Below are 23,228 nucleotides of genomic sequence, written 5' to 3'. Positions count from 1 at the left end.
GTGTTCAGCTCCTAACTGTCATGTGTTCAGCTCCCAACTGTCATATGTTCAGCTCCTAACTGTCATGTGTTTAGTTCCTGTCATGTGTTCAGTTCCCAATTGTCATGTGTTCAGCTCCTAACTGTCATGTGTTTGAAAAATGACAGTTAGGAGCTGATTGGTTGGAGTACCATTTATCATACACAATGCATTTTATCATACACATCGAGTTATTACTTGTTGATAAACAGGCCCCTGTGTTAATGGCCTGATTCTCAGTCACACGCGGGTTCTGATACAGCCTCATTCTGTAACCTCAAAGGGTCTAATTCTGAGGCGGACACATCTGCGGTAACCTGCTTGTTACCTTATGCTAATGCTAATGCCAGTATCCACTTGGCTTGCCGATTATCCGCCTCTCTGAGTGGTACATAACCTGATATACTTCAGGGCCGCACCCGGCAGACCTTGTACCTTCAAAATGGATGCACATTGGGCCTAATTCAGATGTGGTTGGAGGTGCAATCGCTGCACCTTATTTGTAATCAGCAGCGATGCACTAGTATGGTGATGCAGCAGGAGGTGTCTGATATAAGTAGACGCCTCCTGCATACGTAGTGATTCATGCCTCGGCCTTGGAAGCGGCATTGGATCACCTATGACACCATCGGCTGGCTACGTGAGCCATGACACTTGCCGCAGTTCCTACAAAGACGCCAGGGAATTTCCGTCTTCAGGCAGAGATTCTGGTCTCGGAACTCTCCCAAAATGGAGGCAATAGAGCTCTGTTTTGGGAAACTGAGGCCTTCGTTGGCGCCTCCCCGTCAAAAAATGGCTACCGACTGTCACTCTAGTGTCATCGGCAGCCATAATGTATCCAGCGATGCAGGACCCATACTTTGCACTATGCCAGTCAGATCCGACGGGATCTCAATTAGTCTTTTTACCCTTAATCTTAGTGATAAGCTAAATGAATACATTTAATTATTGAAAGATATGCCTGTATGTAAAAATAATATATCAAATTTAAAACAAACAAAATATAACAGCAAAGCTGGATGGCGCTGGGGAAGAAAGTGAAGGCATAACAGGCTGCATGTGGCCCCAGGGCCACCTGTTGCCTGTCACTAGTCTATCTAACACAGACAGATCAGTTCCGTACGATTGCATGGTCACTGGCCAGAAAGACAGTAACCCGTCAATGGACATATAAGACTGTCCGCTCTTTTACTTTCCATCTGTGTGCGTACGCATGGAGCTGTTATACGCAATCTGCAATTGCTTATTGTTTTCTATGGTGCATTTGCTGTTTGCAGATAACCGCAGGATCCTTCCGCATTTGTACTAGCTATAAGCCATGATAGAAAAATTAGGACACTATAAGGCAATTTTTATCTATCGCGCTTGCCATAACCTATTGCACACTACCACTGGGGCACTAATCATGATCACTACTGTACTGCATGTCATGCACAAGCACAGACTGCTTCAGACAATACTTAGCTCTTACTCCTTACACAGACAGTTTCACTATAAAGAAAATACACATATTAAATACATGCATCTAGGTTAGTGTTTGACAGCATTCCTGAAATAAAAGGGTAACAGGATATAATAAATGTCTACACACTGACAGACAACAAAATGCTTTTTTTCCTTTTGTTATTCATGCAGAAAAGTGCACATTGCTGAGCTGAGTGTGTTTGATATAACATGGAGCTGATACCTTCTGTAAAAGGTCTAGAGACAATGGGGGTCATTCCGAGTTGATCGCTCGCTAGCTATTTTTTGCAGAGCAGCGATTACATAGTCGTCGCCCACGGGGGAGTGTATTTTCGATTTGCAAGTGTGCGAACGCTTGTGCAGCCAGGCGGGACGAAAAACGTTTTTTGCAGTTTCTGAGTAGGTCTGAACTTACTCAGTCCTTGCGATCACTTCAGCCTGTCCGGTCCCGGAATTGACGTCAGACACCCGCCCTGCAAACGCCTGGACACTCCTGCATTTTCCCTACCACTCCCAGAAAACGGTCAGTTGGCACCCATGAACGCCTTCTTCCTGTCAATCTCCTTGCGATCGGTTGTGCGAATGGATTAGTCGCTAGAAGCATTGCACAGCAACGATGCTGTTTGTACCCGTACGACGTGCGTGCGCATTGCGGTGCATATGCATACGCATTAGTAACCTGACCGCTGCGCTGCGAAAAATGTCAGCAAGCGATCAACTCGGAATGAGGGCCAATATACATCTAACAGAAGGACAATTGCCGCTAAACAAGATCTGTATGTCTAAATTAAATGGAAACTCTTCTTAAACTAAACTCAAATCTACATAAATATATATACTGCTAAAACATAATTAATATATACACCTTTTTAATAATCATTTTAAGCTTTCAAACAATGGGGGCTTCTATCTATAGCTGGTCACACATGGAATGGTCAGATCTCTCAATTTGGTCAATTTTTAGGAGAACTGACATGTAAAAACGTCAATTTGCATGACAACATTTGGAGTTAATGTTATAGACAGATTCCAAATTACAGAAATATTGGTAATCTTTTGTAAGAGCTCATTAATGCAGGACAGGGTTTTCTATGGGTAGATGGAATTGAGTTACAAAGTTACAATAGCTTCATAATCGACCTAATTGTTTACCTTTGTCCAATCAGATTGTCCAATCCACTAACCACTAACCAACTGAATACACAATCAGATTTGACCAATGAGATTGTTATCAGACATGGTGGTAATATACTGCTTGGTTGATAAATAAAATCTGCTTGTTTGGTCTATCACCATATGAAGTTCTACTTGGGTCATTAGTCCATCAATGCGGTTGATCAAAGCACTGACCAAATAACCAAACATGCACATATGTGACCAGCCTAGATCATACCAAACACAATCAACCCCCCCTTTCCCCATGCAATCTGATATCCTCATGCTTATAGTGCTATCGACACAGAAATACGAAAGTCCCCCTACTTAAAAATAAAAAAAGTGAATTTTAATAATCATTACAATACAGTACTTAGCTATTAGCAGCCAACAGAGAATATTCACCGGTACAGTACACATCATCTTATCTAGTGACTACAACCCATTCTGGACTGAAACCTTAGTATCAAAGTTGGAATTAGGTCTTTCAGACTCTTCAGTTGTCCATACAGTAGAGTCCGTATGGGCAACCCCAATAAGGGGGAGAGTAAAAGTGGTCGCTGGAGTTTTAAGATCTCAAATGTTGTAATATTATAATTTTATTGTGCTTTTTTTTAATTTTCAATGTTCATTAAAGTGTCCCAATTGATTTGTACTAGTATTATGGAAAACAGCATCTGTCCAAAACCTATTTTGAATATGCAGCAAAACCTATTGTTGTGGGATGTTAACGTCAGAGTCGGGAGCTGTGACCCATTAGAACCTTGGCATACTTCTATGAAAGTCCTCATGCTTCATACTACAGATGGAGCTCTGGTGTGCCTAGGTGCACCAAGGTTTATTAGCATAAGCCTTTCATCTATTGTTCTCAGCTGCAATACAATACAGAGAGAACAATACAGCAGGGGATTAAATCATTACAGCAGGGGATTAAGTCCGATAGCACTGCCTCAATTAATCCTATTAAAGGGACAGATGAGCAGGGCTCCATCTGTATAACATGAAGCATGAGGAAAACAGAGGAAGGGGTGGATATTTTACAAAACAGCATGGATTAAATAGTTGACAAAACAGCATGGATCTTTTGAACGCTTGACATTTAAATATATATATATATATTTTTATTAAAATAAAGACCCATTACATAGATGTTTTGTTCTTGAGACCCAGCTACCTTATGCTCCAGGCTGGAGTCTTTAAACATCAGTGAGAAAGGCTTGATATGCACTCTTCTCAATTTATCTCCACTCCGTAAGTTGATGGTGTGTTCTATTCGCTTGTTTATCTCCTCAGGCCCAGACTGGACATGCAAAGCTTGTGCAAGATGGTTTGGAAGCAGATTTATTGAATTTCTTGTTAGAGCAGCCAGAGTCTAGGGGAAAGCACATGCAAAAAACATAAAACCTGCTAGTCCCCTCAAGTTAAAATGCAATATTTTAGGTCACATTTGCATTGCAGGTCACAACAGCATTCCATGCAATTTATAAAATGAACCAGTCCCGGAAAGCACATGACGTCTTACTTATGGTGTACCCAGTGCCCAAACAACGGGGGGACAGCTATTGTGTGGGGTTGAACCAATACTGATGAGAAGTGTTTGTAATTTGAGGTCACTGGTTCTTAGTGCATGGATAGGCTGAGGATTGGTTCAACATACAAAATGGCCGCCAACCGTTGTACTGTGGTAATGGACACATTTTTAATAAAATGGTGCAAGTAGATGAAAAGTGCTATAACCCATAGAATGATAGCTTCTCTTTAAGACTATTGCTATTATTACTACAAGCTGGCATGTGATTGACTGTTTAAGTAAAAAAAAAAAACAGTACCCTTTGTACCATGTTATTAAAAATAGACACACACACACACACACACACACACACACACACACACACACACACAGAAGCCTCTCGACAAGCACTATGTGGACCCCGGAACATTAACACCGGGAGATCGCTAAGTGTGAAACGCTACAGAAAGCTAACCCATATGTTTACAATTCAACTGCCAGCATACGTGAACCGCTTGAAGTACTTGTGGCATTCTCAATGTCGACAAGCATTATGTATTCCTCACACAGCTACTGTTACATAATACAGTAGTTCTAACCTAACTAACAGTAATTTCATTTTGTGATAAACTCTGTGCTGCTGGGGGACCCAGATCCTTCCACTATATAACTCCAGCCAGCCCTGCATTAATGTTGAAGATCTGGTTGGGGATTGTAGAAAAGTGGAGAATAATTCCAGTCAGTATTGTATAGTATTAACCAGGTTGTGAAGGCATATTTCTATTGGCTACATAAGGAATTGGTTTTTTTGGACTAAGGGGGAGATGTACTAAGCAGTGAAAATAGTGAAGTGACCCAGTGGAGAAGTTGCCCATGGCAACAAATCAGCTGCTCTGTATGCTATAGTATGCAAATTATAAATGATACTTCAATGCTGATTGGTTGCCATGGGCAACTTCTCCACTGGCTCGCTTCTCCACTCTTTTCACTGTTTAGTACACTGTCCCGTTGAAAGACCCAACATTTTGTGACCTCACAATCACCATAATTTTATTGGCATAATATATGTTTTATATAAAACAGTGAGATGTGCATTACGCACTTGAAGGACCTACTATTCTGTAGTTACAGTAAGTACAGATACCCCAGGATTTGTTTTACAATCCAGCTGAAGCCTTTTTTTTTTTTCGACTAATCACAGCTTCCAAAATCTAAAAGTACAGACAAAAATGTAGCCTAATTGATAGATGTAAAATAGGGTTTGGTTTCAGTTTCATATTTATAAGAAACAGGGAGGCAGATGTATTAACCTGGAGATGGCATAAGGAGGTGATAAACCAGTGATAAGTGCAAGGTGATAAACGCACCAGCCAGTCAGCTCCTAACTGTTAATTTACATATTGGAGCAGATTGGCTGGTGCGTTTATCACCTTGCACTTATCACTGGTTTATCACTTCCTTATGCCTTCTCCAGGTTATTACATCTGCATCAGGATTTGTTATAGATAAACCCTATAAATGCGTTTGGTGCCCCAGTACTTTTAAACATTATCAGTTGTTAAATGTGGTACTTACAGTAATTATTAATAATTACAACATCTGTATTGAAACATAGAATTTGATGGCAGATAAGAACCACTTGGCCCATCTAGTCGCCCCCCCCCCCCTCTTTTTTTAATCTTTCGGTAACTTCTAACCCTACTAGAGCCTTATTTTTTTTTAAGGCTATCCTTATGTCTATTCCAAGCATGTTAAAATTGCTCTACTGTCTTAGCCTCTACCACCTCTGATGGGAGACTATTCCACTTGTCCACTACCCTTTCTGTGAAGTAATTTTCCCTCAAATTTCCCCTGATCCTACCTCCAGTCTCAGTGCATGTCTTTGTGATCTAATACTTCTCTTCCTTTGAAAATGTTTCTCTCCTGGACTTTGTTAAAACCCTTGATATATTTGAAAGTTTCTATCATGTCCCCCCTTTCCCTTCTCTTCTCCTTAACTATACATTTTAAGATCTTTTAGTTTTTCTGGATACGTTTTTTGACTTATCCATACGCCATCTTAGTTGCCCTTCTTTGTACAGTCTCTAATGTATTAATAGCCTTCTGAAGATATGGCCTCCAGAATTGAATACAGTATTCTAGATGAGCCCGTACCAATGACCTATACAGTGGCATTATTACTTCTTTCTTTCTGCTGCTGATTCCTCTCCCTATGCAACCAAGCATCTGACTAACATTCCTCATTGCTGTGTTACATTGCTTACCTACCTTTAAGTCACCTGAAATAGTGACTCCTAGATCCCTTTCCTCCTCAGTAGTTTCCAGTACAGTGCCATTAATACTATAATTAGCCTTTGGATTTTTGAGACCCAAGTGCATGATTTTGCATTTTTTTGGCATTAAACTGTAATTGCCATGCTCTTGACCATTCTTCTAGTCTACATAGTTCCTCAATCATTTGTTTTACCCCTCCTGGTGTGTCTACCCTGCTGCATATCTTTGTGTCATCTGCATACTTTCCATTCAATACCTTTTGCAACGACACCAATAAAGATATTATAAAGCACTGATCCAAGTACAGATCCCTAGGGTACTCCACTGGTAACCTTTCCCTTATGTGAATGCACTCCATTTACTACAACTCTCTGTTTTCTATCCTGCAACCAAAACCTTATCTATTCAACCATCTGAATATCCAATCCTAAGCTTTCGAGTTTATTTAGCACTCTGCGATGTGGGACAGCGTCAAAAGCCTTACTAAAGTCTGTTATTGTATACCATATAAATTGTAATCTGGAACTACAAATCCCAGCAGGTGCCTAAGCATCCTATAATTTATTTAACTCCAGGAAACCACAATTCCCCAATAGTGTTCTTGGCTTACAACACGTGCAACTTTCAAGGCACTTAGTGTTCAGTGAATAACTTAACCTCCTTCAATGAATATAAAGTTGGTTTTATCCGTTTTTATTCTGTGGAGTAATTCCTTCATTCTCTGATTTATTCTGAATTACATTCACAAAAAACACAATCATTGCATCTTAATGACATGAAGGTTATAAATTTGGAAAGGCAATTTAGCCAACTTGTCTTTTGTTAACAGATACATTGTTTCCAAAGAGAACAAGAATTTTCTTTCAGCTGCCCCCATTGTCTTGTATAAAGCCTTATAAATGATCTAATTGCAGCAGTAAATTACATTACCGCTACAAAGCCAATGCAGGAGAAAGTTATCAATTAACCTCTTCAAAAGCTTCTTTTCCAGAAGTGACTACAGGGAAATTGGATGAAAAATAGACATTGTTGGGCATTATGCACAGAAAATGCACATATTCCCCTGCAGCAGATGAAAGCCTTATCTTAAAAAAATATATTGTATGTTTTTTTATGTCACAGTATTAAGTGATTTACACTATGTTGAACTAAACTAAAAAATATGTGGGTGGCAGCAAAAATTCCCATAAATGATTTTCGTAAAGCTCATCTAAACGGATAAAATCAAAACATCCGTCAGTTTCAAGAAAAAAACATTGTGTTCGGAATTCTGATAAAATAAATCGGATATTTAGGAGAATTAATGGGAGGCCAGGATGTCAGGATCCCGGGGATCATGTGACATGCCAAAATCCCGACACCACACAAGTGCCCAGTGGCGTAACAATGACACCTGACATTCCAAAGGTAAGTATCGGGGTTCCTCACATCTCTAATTTGTGCCTTTGTTATTCTGTAGATGCTTATTATGCCCAAATGTGCTTACATACAGTATAGACATGCAGGAGATGCCATTGGAAATATTCACTAACTGGAGAACCAGTTTAGGATTATGGCAACGTCATATAGGGGCAGATGTACTAAGTCTTGGGGATAGAATGGAGAGAGATAATCTACCAACCAATCAGCCTGTAACATGGAAGTTAGCTGGTACTTTGTCTTTCTCCACTTGATCGCATCTCCCCATAGACCTTTATGTCATTGACACCCTATCCTCTGAACAGAAACATATGCCCTTATATCCTATACACACTTGGGTTCCTTTAGTCATAAAGGGACAGATCTTCTGGTACTCGTTCTGGTGGAAATTACTGGTGTTGGATTGTGTTATGTGGCTTCAGTTACATATAAAGAATGCAGCTATTATAACAGTCATTTATCCCTGAGGAAGTGGGGGACAGAGAAAATGAGTCAAGACTCCCTTAGGACACTTGAAAATGTGAGGGATTTTTTTCAAAGCTTGCACAGAGATAAAGTGGAGAGAGATAAAGTGAATATCAGCTTGATATTTTTACATGAAGCCATGGATGCCTACATGGAACGAAGTGGACCTAAGATTTTATTTTTGGGGTCTTGGCTTTCAGAATGCAAGCCCTGGGCAGACCAGTTTGGGTTGGTTTATCAGTGACGTGCGGTGGGGTGAGGCAGGTGAGGCAGAGCCTTTCCTGTCATACTAATGTTTGTACCAGAGTTTTGATTGTATAAAGTATATGAAAAATACAAAGAATATGTTTGAAATATCTTCTTTGCATTATTCTAATCCTTTTTACAGCCAAAACTCTAGAGCACAGGTTCTCAAACTTGGTCCTCAGGACCCCATACGGTTCATGTTTTGCAGGTCACCTGTAGATTTTGAAAATGTGACAGTTGGTGATACACAGTGCAGCTGCTGGGTTACATGGAAAACATGAACCGTGTGGGGTCCTGAGGACCGAGTTTGAGAACCACTGCTCTAGAGTAAAAAGTCTATGGCAGGTGAGGCAGTGCCTCACCTGTTGACCTTTTCTGCACTTCCCAGATCAAAACTCACCAAATTTCCAGAAGTGTATACTGCTGCACCTGTGTATAATGCCCAGATGTACCCTTTGGCTCATAGATTGCGTTTAAATCTGGCTCTGGTGCTAGCCAGTGCCTCCTGAGCCATTTAGCTCACCGCACATCCCTGTGGTTTATGGCATGGCAGGGGGAGCCCACGCTGTGTGTCTTCCTGCTATAGCGTTGCCCTCCTTGTTGGTTCAGCCTGGTGCCGGCTATTGGAAAATAGGATGGACCCAAGGCCATTCTTTTCCCTCGATTTTCCAATGCCAGCCCAAGCTGAGAGTTATAGGGCTGGTTATGTATTTGGAGGGGGCCACATGCCTTTTTAAAAATGTTGTAACTCTTTTGCTGTTCCTAGCAGGATATAAACGAGAGGCTTTCCCAGGTGTCATGAACTAAGCCTTGCAGTGACATAAAGTGGACAGAGATAAAGAACCAACCAATCAGCTTCTCTCATGTTAAAGGCTGTGTTTGAAAAATGGCAGTTAGGAGCTGGTACTTTATCTCCATTCACTTTATGTGTCTCCAAGGAGCCCATTTATCAACGCGTTTTATCCATTTAAAACTCAATATGTATGATAAATGGCGATCCAGCCAATCAGCTTTGAACTGTCATTTTCTAAACACATGACGGTTGGGAGCTGATTGGCTGGAGCACCAATTTTCATACGCAATGAGTTTTAAATGTGTAAAATCCGATGACAAATGGGGCCCCAAGTCTTAGTACATTGACATTTAAGTTGCAAAATTGAGGAAACAGTGCGCAATCCAGGTCAAACAGGCAAATGAGAGGCATGTATCATTATGCTTTATCCGTTACTTTATACCAATTAATTTGCTACAAATAAACGAACCCTAAGTACCTAGTACACTCCCACAGCCTAACCCTTACAGTCCCCTCCCACAGCCTAACCCTTACAGTCCCCTCCGGCAGCCTTACCCTAACTGTCCTAAGCGTGACCATCCCCTCCTGTAGCCTAAGCGTGACCGTCCCCTCCTGCATTCTTTTCTCAAACTACTGTACAACCATTTCATGACACATAAATGTACTGTCATTTACAGATTTGATACATTTTAGTAATGTGCAGTATTGTATCCAATAGAACAGGAGAAATTGTCTATGGCTGTAATATTTAAAATACTACATAAAGGGTACATTATTTAACTGTTTTAGATGATAAAAGTGAAGTGGCAGGAATTTAGTCCTTGCCATTCTCTTCCTGCTGGGATTGTAAATGCAAGACACACACGGCGGAGGTCCTGTCTTGGGAAGCTAAAGTCTAAACAGCTTGGAGCATTTTATGCTCAGCCCCTGATTTACTAGTTTGTCAAATCATCACTGCAGTTTCCATGGCAGTCATATAATGTGAAGCATTTTTTGAACCCTATAGCTGTGAGAGTTGAAAAAAATATAACTAGATATAGTAAATATATATCTACATATCAAAAACAAAAAGGTTTCAGAATGGAAGTCTTTTTCTCGCAGGTTTTTCATGCCTTATAATGGCTATAATAAACCTTTAGTTTGTTTTTGCCTAAAAGTTGGAGTATAGCAGCAGCTATAGGCTAAGTACGCGATGAGAAGGTGTAAGGGAGGTTCAGTAGGTGGCGCTGTGTATTCAAATATCACTGTTTAGTCTCTCTTTGATGTGCTAGTTACTCTCTTGGAGAATCTTGGTTGCTAATCTACTGGTCACAGTAAGCTTTATCTCACAATCTTTCTGTGCATGTTTTATGCCTGAACAAAGACGTATATTTAAAGAGAAACTTAACTTTTGGAAAATTCTATTGTCTGTGCAGATTTAAATTTTTACACACAACAAGACATCGGACATGTAGACTCGATACAATTGTATCCAATGCATACAGTATAAACGAGCATATCTTTTGTCTCATCTAAGTACAGCAAAAATGAACAGATCAGCCATTTATCTAAAGTTGTGTTACCACCGTTTGACTGTATGAGATAGACATCAGCATTGTTCATGTCATTGCCTGAGATACTGTAAGTGGCATAACTCCCAGAGACATTGGAGGCACTGGCCACTGGGCTCTAGCTGTCAAAGGGGGCGCCACGAAAGAAAGTCCGTGGGGGCTGCTTAACTAGAACAGATCTCAAACACAGCCTGTAAAATGTAAGGCAGAAGCTGATTGGCTGGTACTTTATCTCTCACAATTTTATCTCTCTCCGAGCTCAGGGCACTATTTATTCTCATTTGCAGCCAGCACCCAAATAAAGATTCCTTATCGCCACAACTAGCTGCAATAAGGAATCTATATTCTCCCAGATGTACCACTGGCAAGTCACTGGGACGTTAGCACATGTGCAAGCCGGAGCCACTGGGAGGCACCACCTTCTATTTTGCCTCTGGGTACCTGGTTCTTTTCTATACCTGCTAATATCCAAAACCATTAGGGTGCCACTGGCACACGTACTAACAGAGGGAGATAATCAGATTCCTTCTAGTTATTCTCAAAACGTATACTGTATATTCTGATTTCAATGAAGAAAGTGATTGCAAGTTAGAGTCTTTCTGGGAGAACTGATACACCTTAAAGGTCCATACAAGAACCCCAGATTTCAATTTCCCAGAAATAATTCTATTATATTGCATTTGGTCTTTTAACGTTTGTGAGATTAATACTTTATAGTCTAAGAAGTTGAAGGTTCTAGCACTTTGATTGGCTGCAGGAAAGACTAGGAATGTAAAGGTGCTCATGCTCTGATTGGCTACAGGTTAGTCTAGGAATGTAAAGGTTCTCATGCTCTGATGGGATATAAGGGTTGTCTAGATATGTGAAGGTTCTAATCCTCTTATTGGCTACAGGACAGTTTCAGAAAGTGAAGGTTATAGTCCTCTGATGGACTACAGGGTAGTCTAGAATTGTGATGGATCCAGGGCTCTGACTGATTATATTATAGTCTAGGAATGTCATGGATCTAGTGCTCTGATTGGCTACAGGTTAGTATAGGACTGTGATGGATCTAGTGCTCTGATTGGCTACAGGGTAGTATAGGACTGTGATGGATCTAGTGCTCTGATTGGCTACAGGGTAGTCTAGAAATTTGGAGGCTCTCATGAACTGATTGGCTATAAGGTTGTCTAGGAATGTGGAGGTCCCTTGTACTCTGACTGGCTATAGTATAGGGATGCGCATGATTTACCGGCGGATGGGATGACGGTTGTTATGATCCCGACATCGGGATCCCGTCCGCCAGAATGCCGGCAGTGGGGTGAGAGCTTTCTATATTATCCCTCTGTGGGTGTCCTGGACACCCACAGAGGGAGAATAGCCTGTGTCGCCGGTATTCCGGCGGCGGCATTTCACCCCGTTGGGATTCCCATGTCAGTATTGTGACCGCAGAGGTTGTAGCACTGTGATTGGTTGCAGGAAAGAATAGGAATGTGAAGGTTCTTATGCTCTGATTGGCTACACTACAGTCTAGGAATGTGAAGGTTCTAGAGCTCTGATTGGCTACAGGATAGCCTGGGAATATCTAATGCTACATGTTGGTCTAATACCGTGAATGTCCTATTGCACAGTTTGCCTATTAACCTATAGCCCCACAATTGCTTACATACAGATATGTTTGAGAATATTAAAAATACAATGTTTGTTGAAAGGCTCTTAGAGAATGGTACCAGCTCAGAGCACACAAAACTCTTTATTTCTTGGATAATTTGTGGAAGTTATAGAAAACTTGAGATACATTAGGTTCCCTGTGATGTAGAAACCTGTGCCAATAATGGGCAGATTATTTTCAATTTATCTCTGAAAATCAGTTTTTTTTTTAAAGTATCATGACTACAACAGGGCAGCAATAAGACGCATAAACATAGCCTACAAAAATCACTGTAATCAGGAGCAAAATTTGCAATAAACTATAACAAACAAAGAATTTGGTGCCTGGCTGCCGTGGTTCCGAGCAAATTTTGCAGCCAAATGCAATACTGGTACACGATAGACAGACAGATAAGTACAGCAGATAGGAGACTGATCGATTGATAGATAACAATACTTGATATTGAGCTCTAGGTGGCACTATAATTGCAGCAATCATATGCAAAGTGCTACCATACTGTCATTTCAATGTTACTACAGTATTTTAAAAAGATAATTTTTGTTTCTATTTATTTTTGTGTTTTACTTTCCTTCCCGCTTTTTGACAACGGATATACAGTATCTTTATAATATAATAACACCAAATGCTTTTCAGTTGCTAAGCAAATAATAAACACTGATAATACCACACATTAATACAACATATACTGATATGAAATCCATAGATAATAGGGCAGCATGCACACACCACAGATATATAAACACATCATAAAATATCATGTAGATTACACAGATTACGCTCTTAGAAGGTTTACATCCCCGTACATTTATTTGTCATTTCATTTGTGACCTACATATAGCTTAGGGATATTTCTGTCCTCCGAACCTTATGTTTATGTAGAAAAATGTCATCAAATTCTTTTCTTTGGGTACTACCTCCAATCAGCCGTGATGCTATCTCTATAGGGCAATTGTGGAAATCACCACTTTACTCTACCGCATGCTGGAACTAAGCCAAGGCTTCAAACAAGACACCGGCAGCACCGTACACGGATGTTAGAGGGACGCAGCCGTCCGGTTTGCAAGACCACTGGAACAATCAAATCCAACTGTTATCCATATAGACCACCATGTTCTAGCTACTGTACACAGGAGTGAGATCAAAAAAGGACATTTTAAATTAATTACATACTGCCACCTTCTATCTTCCACATTACTTTTCCACTTAAAGTAACTTCATCAAATTGATGTTGCACTGCAGGTGGGGCAAATGTAAAATGTGCAGAGCTTTAGATTTAGGAGAGAGCGTGTCCAAACTCTTTCTACATTGCAGCGTAAGAATAAAACTGCCGAGCAATTGTGGGCTACATGCAACAGCAGCCAGCATTTACCCTGCATGCCAACTAATACCCCTTTTCCACTGCAACTAAAACCCAGGTTATTGCTGTGATTACCCAGGAGCGGCTCAGTGGAAAAGGGTAAACCCGGGTTCAGTGACCCAAGATTCTAACCCGGTTAGCTTGCCGGGTTGGTTCCGGGAAGGACGCAGGTCTCAGTGCAGTGTAAATGGGTAAGGGCTGATGCGATCCGGTTTCGTTTGCAGCATAGGGAGAGCCGGAGATGGGAGATGATCTCATCTACAAGCGTCAGCACTGCTCGCATGTTCAGTGATGTTGCTGGCCCTGCAATAAGCCGAGTCCAGTCGCCACGCTGAATGGGGTCTCAGCCGGGTTGCATCTAAGTTGGAACCCTGTACAAAATCCCAGGTGCGACCTGGCATTTCAGTCTAAAATGGGTATAATAAATGTATTTGCACCATATTTGCCTTCTGGGAGACTCACGATTTTTCAGGTAGTCCTGCTGTGGAAGGGTAGGTGGATCTCCCACATCCCGCCCACTTCCTATTGAAGCGGGCAGGATGTTTCCATAATGTTCCGCACTAATGATGTCAGGCTCACTAGTTTGTCATTTCCAGTGTCTTCCAATCGCGGCAAATGTGTGAAGGGGCAGGGCTAAAAGATGCAGATTGCAACATTCAATTCACTATCTATCGTTAGCATCATCAATGCTCACTGTCACGTCAGACACATGGCTAACTCTTTAGACAATCATTGGCAGACACCCCTCGAGAAACAAAAAATAGTTCTTCTTGATTCATTTTTTCCCAGCAATTTATGACTTACTTTCTTATTCCAGTTTCTGGTCCATTTATTAAACATAGAACCAGAATTTAATGGCAGATAAGAACCACTTGGCCTATCTAGTCTGCCCTACACACATGTACAGTACATGCATACACTTACCCACAGGGGTTAATTCTTTTCTTTTTTTTGGGGGGGGGGGGGGGGGGGGTGACCAATTAACCTACCAGTATATTTTTGGATTGTGGGAGGAAACTGGAAAACCCAGAAAAAACCCACACAAGCACGGGGAGAATATACAAACTCCACACAGTTAAGGCAGTGGTGGGAATTGAACCCATGACCTCAGTGCTGTGAGGCAGTAATTAAGAGCTGTAACTTAATGGTCCATGTCTCACTCCAGTTTTTACGTTGCATAATTCCAATCTATGACGCAGTCATGGAACCAAAGCATCGCAACCAATCACAGCTGACTTAACTCTACTCATTCATTTTTGCCCTATACTAATGCATTTAAAAGCAGCTTAAGGCATGCACAATTATACACAACTTGTTTACTGGACCTTGCTGGTTTAGTGTTATCACAGAACTTCTTTATTCCTCTCAAAGGGGGTCATTCCGACCCGATCGCTCGCTGCAGTTTCTCGCAGCGCAGCGATCGGGTCGGAACTGCGCCAGCAGCTGTCGTTGCCTAGCGATCGCCTCTGAGGCAGAGGCGGTCGCTGGGCGGGAGGGGGCTGGGCGGCAGCATTAAGCCGCCGTTTAGGGGAGCGCGGTCTGGTCAACGCAGGCGTGGCCGGACCGTTGGAAGGGGTGGTCCGCGGTGGCTGCATGACGTCACACGCAGCCGCTGCGGGCCGGGGAGCGACGAGTAGCTCCCAGCCAGCACGCTAAAGCTGCGCTGGCCGGGAGCTACTCTTGAAGTGCAAAGGCATCGCCGCTGTGCGATGCCTTTGCGCCCCCCCGCATGTCAGTGTGAATGATCGTAGCTGTGCTAAATTTAGCACAGCTACGATCAACTCGGAATGACCCCCAAAAAGTGCCTTGATATGTGCAGTAAGACTTCTAAGATGTTAGCTTTTGGGTATTGGCTATGAGTCTGACATACTTTCAATGGGTGCCATGAAATTAGATTTTGTCTGGTAACACAGCACATTTCTAGGTGACCTTAGAGCTTTCTTCATCTGACAAAATAACTTCTTTATCGATTGATGTGTCTTTTAGGCGCAGTTTATACAGTGAAGCCCATTTATTTGTGACATAAACCAATTTATTAAAATATTGAGACTTCAAATTGTGAAACGTTATAAGACAGCCTCAATGTGCTGCTGCTCTTATGGCATAACTACAGTACATGAGGCTTCAACATGCCGAACTGTATTTAGTAGAGATGAGCGCCGGAAATTTTTCGGGTTTTGTGTTTTGGTTTTGGGTTCGGTTCCGCGGCCGTGTTTTGGGTTCGACCGCGTTTTGGCAAAACCTCACCGAATTTTTTTTGTCGGATTCGGGTGTGTTTTGGATTCGGGTGTTTTTTTCAAAAAACCCTAAAAAACAGCTTAAATCATAGAATTTGGGGGTCATTTTGATCCCAAAGTATTATTAACCTCAAAAACCATAATTTACACTCATTTTCAGTCTATTCTGAATACCTCACACCTCACAATATTATTTTTAGTCCTAAAATTTGCACCGAGGTCGCTGTGTGAGTAAGATAAGCGACCCTAGTGGCCGACACAAACACCGGGCCCATCTAGGAGTGGCACTGCAGTGTCACGCAGGATGTCCCTTCCAAAAAACCCTCCCCAAACAGCACATGACGCAAAGAAAAAAAGAGGCGCAATGAGGTAGCTGACTGTGTGAGTAAGATAAGCGACCCTAGTGGCCGACACAAACACCGGGCCCATCTAGGGGTGGCACTGCAGTGTCACGCAGGATGGCCCTTCCAAAAAACCCTCCCCAAACAGCACATGACGCAAAGAAAAAAAGAGGCGCAATGAGGTAGCTGACTGTGTGAGTAAGATAAGCGACCCTAGTGGCCGACACAAACACCGGGCCCATCTAGGAGTGGCACTGCAGTGTCACGCAGGATGTCCCTTCCAAAAAACCCTCCCCAAACAGCACATGACGCAAAGAAAAAAAGAGGCGCAATGAGGTAGCTGACTGTGTGAGTAAGATAAGCGACCCTAGTGGCCGACACAAACACCGGGCCCATCTAGGAGTGGCACTGCAGTGTCACGCAGGATGTCCCTTCCAAAAAACCCTCCCCAAACAGCACATGACGCAAAGAAAAAAAGAGGCGCAATGAGGTAGCTGACTGTGTGAGTAAGATAAGCGACCCTAGTGGCCGACACAAACACCGGGCCCATCTAGGAGTGGCACTGCAGTGTCACGCAGGATGTCCCTTCCAAAAAACCCTCCCCAAACAGCACATGACGCAAAGAAAAAAAGAGGCGCAATGAGGTAGCTGACTGTGTGAGTAAGATAAGCGACCCTAGTGGCCGACACAAACACCGGGCCCATCTAGGAGTGGCACTGCAGTGTCACGCAGGATGTCCCTTCCAAAAAACCCTCCCCAAACAGCACATGACGCAAAGAAAAAAAGAGGCGCAATGAGGTAGCTGACTGTGTGAGTAAGATAAGCGACCCTAGTGGCCGACACAAACACCGGGCCCATCTAGGAGTGGCACTGCAGTGTCACGCAGGATGTCCCTTCCAAAAAACCCTCCCCAAACAGCACATGACGCAAAGAAAAAAAGAGGCGCAATGAGGTAGCTGACTGTGTGAGTAAGATAAGCGACCCTAGTGGCCGACACAAACACCGGGCCCATCTAGGAGTGGCACTGCAGTGTCACGCAGGATGGCCCTTCCAAAAAACCCTCCCCAAACAGCACATGACGCAAAGAAAAATAAAAGAAAAAAGAGGCGCAAGATGGAATTGTCCTTGGGCCCTCCCACCCACCCTTATGTTGTATAAACAGGACATGCACACTTTAACCAACCCATCATTTCAGTGACAGGGTCTGCCACACGACTGTGACTGATATGACGGGTTGGTTTGGACCCCCCCCCCAAAAAAGAAGCAATTAATCTCTCCTTGCACAAACTGGCTCTACAGAGGCAAGATGTCCACCTCATCATCATCCTCCGATATATCACCGTGTACATCCCCCTCCTCACAGATTATCAATTCGTCCCCACTGGAATCCACCATCTCAGCTCCCTGTGTACTTTGTGGAGGCAATTGCTGCTGGTCAATGTCTCCGCGGAGGAATTGATTATAATTCATTTTAATGAACATCATCTTCTCCACATTTTCTGGATGTAACCTCGTACGCCGATTGCTGACAAGGTGAGCGGCGGCACTAAACACTCTTTCGGAGTACACACTTGTGGGAGGGCAACTTAGGTAGAATAAAGCCAGTTTGTGCAAGGGCCTCCAAATTGCCTCTTTTTCCTGCCAGTATAAGTACGGACTGTGTGACGTGCCTACTTGGATGCGGTCACTCATATAATCCTCCACCATTCTTTCAATGTTGAGAGAATCATATGCAGTGACAGTAGACGACATGTCCGTAATCGTTGTCAGGTCCTTCAGTCCGGACCAGATGTCAGCATCAGCAGTCGCTCCAGACTGCCCTGCATCACCGCCAGCGGGTGGGCTCGGAATTCTGAGCCTTTTCCTCGCACCCCCAGTTGCGGGAGAATGTGAAGGAGGAGATGTTGACAGGTCGCGTTCCGCTTGACTTGACAATTTTCTCACCAGCAGGTCTTTCAACCCCAGCAGACTTGTGTCTGCCGGAAAGAGAGATCCAAGGTAGGTTTTAAATCTAGGATCGAGCACGGTGGCCAAAATGTAGTGCTCTGATTTCAACAGATTGACCACCCGTGAATCCTTGTTAAGCGAATTAAGGGCTCCATCCACAAGTCCCACATGCCTAGCGGAATCGCTCCGTGTTAGCTCCTCCTTCAATGTCTCCAGCTTCTTCTGCAAAAGCCTGATGAGGGGAATGACCTGACTCAGGCTGGCAGTGTCTGAACTGACTTCACGTGTGGCAAGTTCAAAGGGCATCAGAACCTTGCACAACGTTGAAATCATTCTCCACTGCACTTGAGACAGGTGCATTCCACCTCCTATATCGTGCTCAATTGTATAGGCTTGAATGGCCTTTTGCTGCTCCTCCAACCTCTGAAGCATATAGAGGGTTGAATTCCACCTCGTTACCACTTCTTGCTTCAGATGATGGCAGGGCAGGTTCAGTAGTTTTTGGTGGTGCTCCAGTCTTCTGTACGTGGTGCCTGTACGCCGAAAGTGTCCCGCAATTCTTCTGGCCACCGACAGCATCTCTTGCACGCCCCTCTCGTTTTTTAAAAAATTCTGCACCACCAAATTCAAGGTATGTGCAAAACATGGGACGTGCTGGAATTTGCCCATATTTAATGCACACACAATATTGCTGGCGTTGTCCGATGCCACAAATCCACAGGAGAGCCAATTGGGGTAAGCCATTCCGCGATGATCTTCCTCAGTTGCCGTAAGAGGTTTTCAGCTGTGTGCGTATTCTGGAAAGCGGTGATACAAAGCGTAGCCTGCCTAGGAAAGAGTTGGCGTTTGCGAGATGCTGCTACTGGTGCCGCCGCTGCTGTTCTTGCGGCGGGAGTCCATACATCTACCCAGTGGGCTGTCACAGTCATATAGTCCTGACCCTGCCCTGCTCCACTTGTCCACATGTCCGTGGTTAAGTGGACATTGGGTACAACTGCATTTTTTAGGACACTGGTGAGTCTTTTTCTGACGTCCGTGTACATTCTCGGTATCGCCTGCCTAGAGAAGTGGAACCTAGATGGTATTTGGTAACGGGGGCACACTGCCTCAATAAATTGTCTAGTTCCCTGTGAACTAACGGCGGATACCGGACGCACGTCTAACACCAACATAGTTGTCAAGGCCTCAGTTATCCGCTTTGCAGCAGGATGACTGCTGTGATATTTCATCTTCCTCGCAAAGGACTGTTGGACAGTCAATTGCTTACTGGAAGTAGTACAAGTGGGCTTACGACTTCCCCTCTGGGATGACCATCGACTCCCAGCAGCAACAACAGCAGCGCCAGCAGCAGTAGGCGTTACACGCAAGGATGCATCGGAGGAATCCCAGGCAGGAGAGGACTCGTCAGAATTGCCAGTGACATGGCCTGCAGGACTATTGGCATTCCTGGGGAAGGAGGAAATTGACACTGAGGGAGTTGGTGGGGTGGTTTGCGTGAGCTTGGTTACAAGAGGAAGGGATTTACTGGTCAGTGGACTGCTTCCGCTGTCGGCCAAAGTTTTTGAACTTGTCACTGACTTATTATGAATGCGCTGCAGGTGACGTATAAGGGAGGATGTTCCGAGGTGGTTAACGTCCTTACCCCTACTTATTACAGCTTGACAAAGGGAACACACGGCTTGACAAATGTTGTCCGCATTTCTGGTGAAATACTTCCACACCGAAGAGCTGATTTTTTTGGTATTTTCACCAGGCATGTCAACGGCCATATTCCTCCCACGGACAACAGGTGTCTCCCCGGGTGCCTGACTTAAACAAACCACCTCACTATCAGAATCCTCCTGGTCAATTTCCTCCCCAGCGCCAGCAACACCCATATCCTCCTCATCCTGGTGTACTTCAACACTGACATCTTCAATCTGACTATCAGGAACTGGACTGCGGGTGCTCCTTCCAGCACTTGCAGGGGGCGTGCAAATGGTGGAAGGCGCATGCTCTTCACGTCCAGTGTTGGGAAGGTCAGGCATCGCAACTGACACAATTGGACTCTCCTTGTGGATTTGGGATTTCGAAGAACGCACAGTTCTTTGCGGTGCTACTGCTTTTGCCAGCTTGAGTCTTTTCATTTTTCTAGTGAGAGGCTGAGTGCCTCCATCCTCATGTGAAGCTGAACCACTAGCCATGAACATAGGCCAGGGCCTCAGCCGTTCCTTGCCACTCCGTGTGGTAAATGGCATATTGGCAAGTTTACGCTTCTCCGACGACAATTTTATTTTAGGTTTTGGAGTCCTTTTTTTACTGATATTTAGTGTTTTGGATTTGACATGCTCTGTACTATGCCATTGGGCATCGGCCTTGGCAGACGACGTTGCTGGCATTTCATCGTCTCGGCCATGACTAGTGGCAGCAGCTTCAGCACGAGGTGGAAGTGGATCTTGATCTTTCCCTAATTTTGGAACCTCAACATTTTTGTTCTCCATATTTTAATAGGCACAGCTAAAAGGCACCTCAGGTAAACAATGGAGATGGATGGATACTAGTATACAATTATGGATGGACTGCCGAGTGCCGACACAGAGGTAGCTACAGCCGTGGACTACCGTACTGTACTGTGTCTGCTGCTAATATAGACTGGATGATAATGAGATGTAGTATGTATAAAGAAGAAAGAAAAAAAAACCACGGGTAGGTGGTATACAATTATGGATGGACTGCCGAGTGCCGACACAGAGGTAGCTACAGCCGTGGACTACCGTACTGTGTCTGCTGCTAATATAGACTGGTTGATAAAGAGATGTAGTATGTATGTATAAAGAAGAAAGAAAAAAAAACCACGGGTAGGTGGTATACAATTATGGACGGACTGCCGAGTGCCGACACAGAGGTAGCTACAGCCGTGGACTACCGTACTGTGTCTGCTGCTAATATAGACTGGTTGATAAAGAGATGTAGTATGTATGTATAAAGAAGAAAGAAAAAAAAACCACGGGTAGGTGGTATACAATTATGGATGGACTGCCGAGTGCCGACACAGAGGTAGCTACAGCCGTGGACTACCGTACTGTACTGTGTCTGCTGCTAATATAGACTGGATGATAATGAGATGTAGTATGTATAAAGAAGAAAGAAAAAAAAAACCACGGGTAGGTGGTATACAATTATGGATGGACTGCCGAGTGCCGACACAGAGGTAGCTACAGCCGTGGACTACCGTACTGTGTCTGCTGCTAATATAGACTGGTTGATAAAGAGATGTAGTATGTATGTATAAAGAAGAAAGAAAAAAAAAACACGGGTAGGTGGTATACAATTATGGACGGACTGCCGAGTGCCGACACAGAGGTAGCTACAGCCGTGGACTACCGTACTGTGTCTGCTGCTAATATAGACTGGTTGATAAAGAGATGTAGTATGTATGTATAAAGAAGAAAGAAAAAAAAACCACGGGTAGGTGGTATACAATTATGGATGGACTGCCGAGTGCCGACACAGAGGTAGCTACAGCCGTGGACTACCGTACTGTACTGTGTCTGCTGCTAATATAGACTGGATGATAATGAGATGTAGTATGTATAAAGAAGAAAGAAAAAAAAACCACGGGTAGGTGGTATACAATTATGGATGGACTGCCGAGTGCCGACACAGAGGTAGCTACAGCCGTGGACTACCGTACTGTGTCTGCTGCTAATATAGACTGGTTGATAATGAGATGTAGTATGTATAAAGAAGAAAGAAAAAAAAAACCACGGGTAGGTGGTATACAATTATGGACGGACTGCCGAGTGCCGACACAGAGGTAGCTACAGCCGTGGACTACCGTACTGTACTGTGTCTGCTGCTAATATAGACTGGATGATAATGAGATGTAGTATGTATAAAGAAGAAAGAAAAAAAAAAAACACGGGTAGGTGGTATACAATTATGGATGGACTGCCGAGTGCCGACACAGAGGTAGCTACAGCCGTGAACTACCGTACTGTGTCTGCTGCGACTGGATGATAAATAATGATATAAAAAATATATATATATCACTACTGCAGCCGGACAGGTATATATTATATAATGACGGACCTGCTGGACACTGTCTGTCAGCAGAATGAGTTTTTTATTTTATAGAATAAAAAAACACCACACAAGTCACACGACGTGTGTTTAACTTTTACAGGCAGACATTCACAATACAATATAGTATACTATATACTGGTGGTCAGGTCACTGGTCAGTCACACTGGCAGTGGCACTCCTGCAGAAAAAAAGTGTGCACTGTTTAATTTTAATATGTACTCCTGGCTCCTGCTATAACCTAACTGCTCCCCAGTCTCCCCCACAATTAAGCTGTGTGAGCACAGTCAGATATTATACATAGATGATGCAGCAGCACACTGGGCTGAGCACAGATATGGTATGTGACTGAGTCACTGTGTATCGTTTTTTCAGGCAGAGAACGGATTATATTAAATAATATAAAACTGCACTGGTGGTCACTGGTCAGTCACTAGTATAACTAACTAATACTATCAGCAAAATTCTGCACTCTCTGTCTGAGTACTCCTCCTAAGCTCCAGTAAATGAAGTGTCACTGTCTCACTCTGTCACTAGTATAACTAACTAATACTATCAGCAAAATTCTGCACTCTCTGTCTGAGTACTCCTCCTAAGCTCCAGTAAATGAAGTGTCACTGTCTCACTCTCACTCTCCTATCTATTTCTTCTCTAAACGGAGAGGACGCCAGCCACGTCCTCTCACTATCAATCTCAATGCACGTGTAAAATGGCGGCGACGCGCGGCTCCTTATATAGA

General features: G+C 43.3%; 1 protein-coding gene across 2 annotated transcripts in view; it reads right to left on the bottom strand.

Moving 5' to 3' along the window:
* ADCY8 (adenylate cyclase 8) overlaps positions 1-23,228 on the bottom strand; it is a 367,020-nt gene that overhangs the window by 122,631 nt on the left and 221,161 nt on the right. The window contains exon 8 of one of the 2 annotated variants that reach the window (XM_063921272.1): positions 3,812-4,009. The exons of the other annotated variant lie outside the window; for it this stretch is intronic. Coding sequence (XP_063777342.1) covers positions 3,812-4,009 — 198 coding nt within the window. The remainder of the gene's footprint in view (positions 1-3,811; positions 4,010-23,228) is intronic. 2 annotated transcript variants of the gene reach the window in all.

The sequence above is a fragment of the Pseudophryne corroboree genome, chromosome 5 (assembly GCF_028390025.1).
Source record: "Pseudophryne corroboree isolate aPseCor3 chromosome 5, aPseCor3.hap2, whole genome shotgun sequence".
Classification (NCBI taxonomy): Eukaryota; Metazoa; Chordata; class Amphibia; order Anura; family Myobatrachidae; genus Pseudophryne; species Pseudophryne corroboree.
The sequence above is the reverse complement of the archived record's forward strand: the minus strand, read 5'-3'. Positions and strand labels throughout refer to the sequence as shown.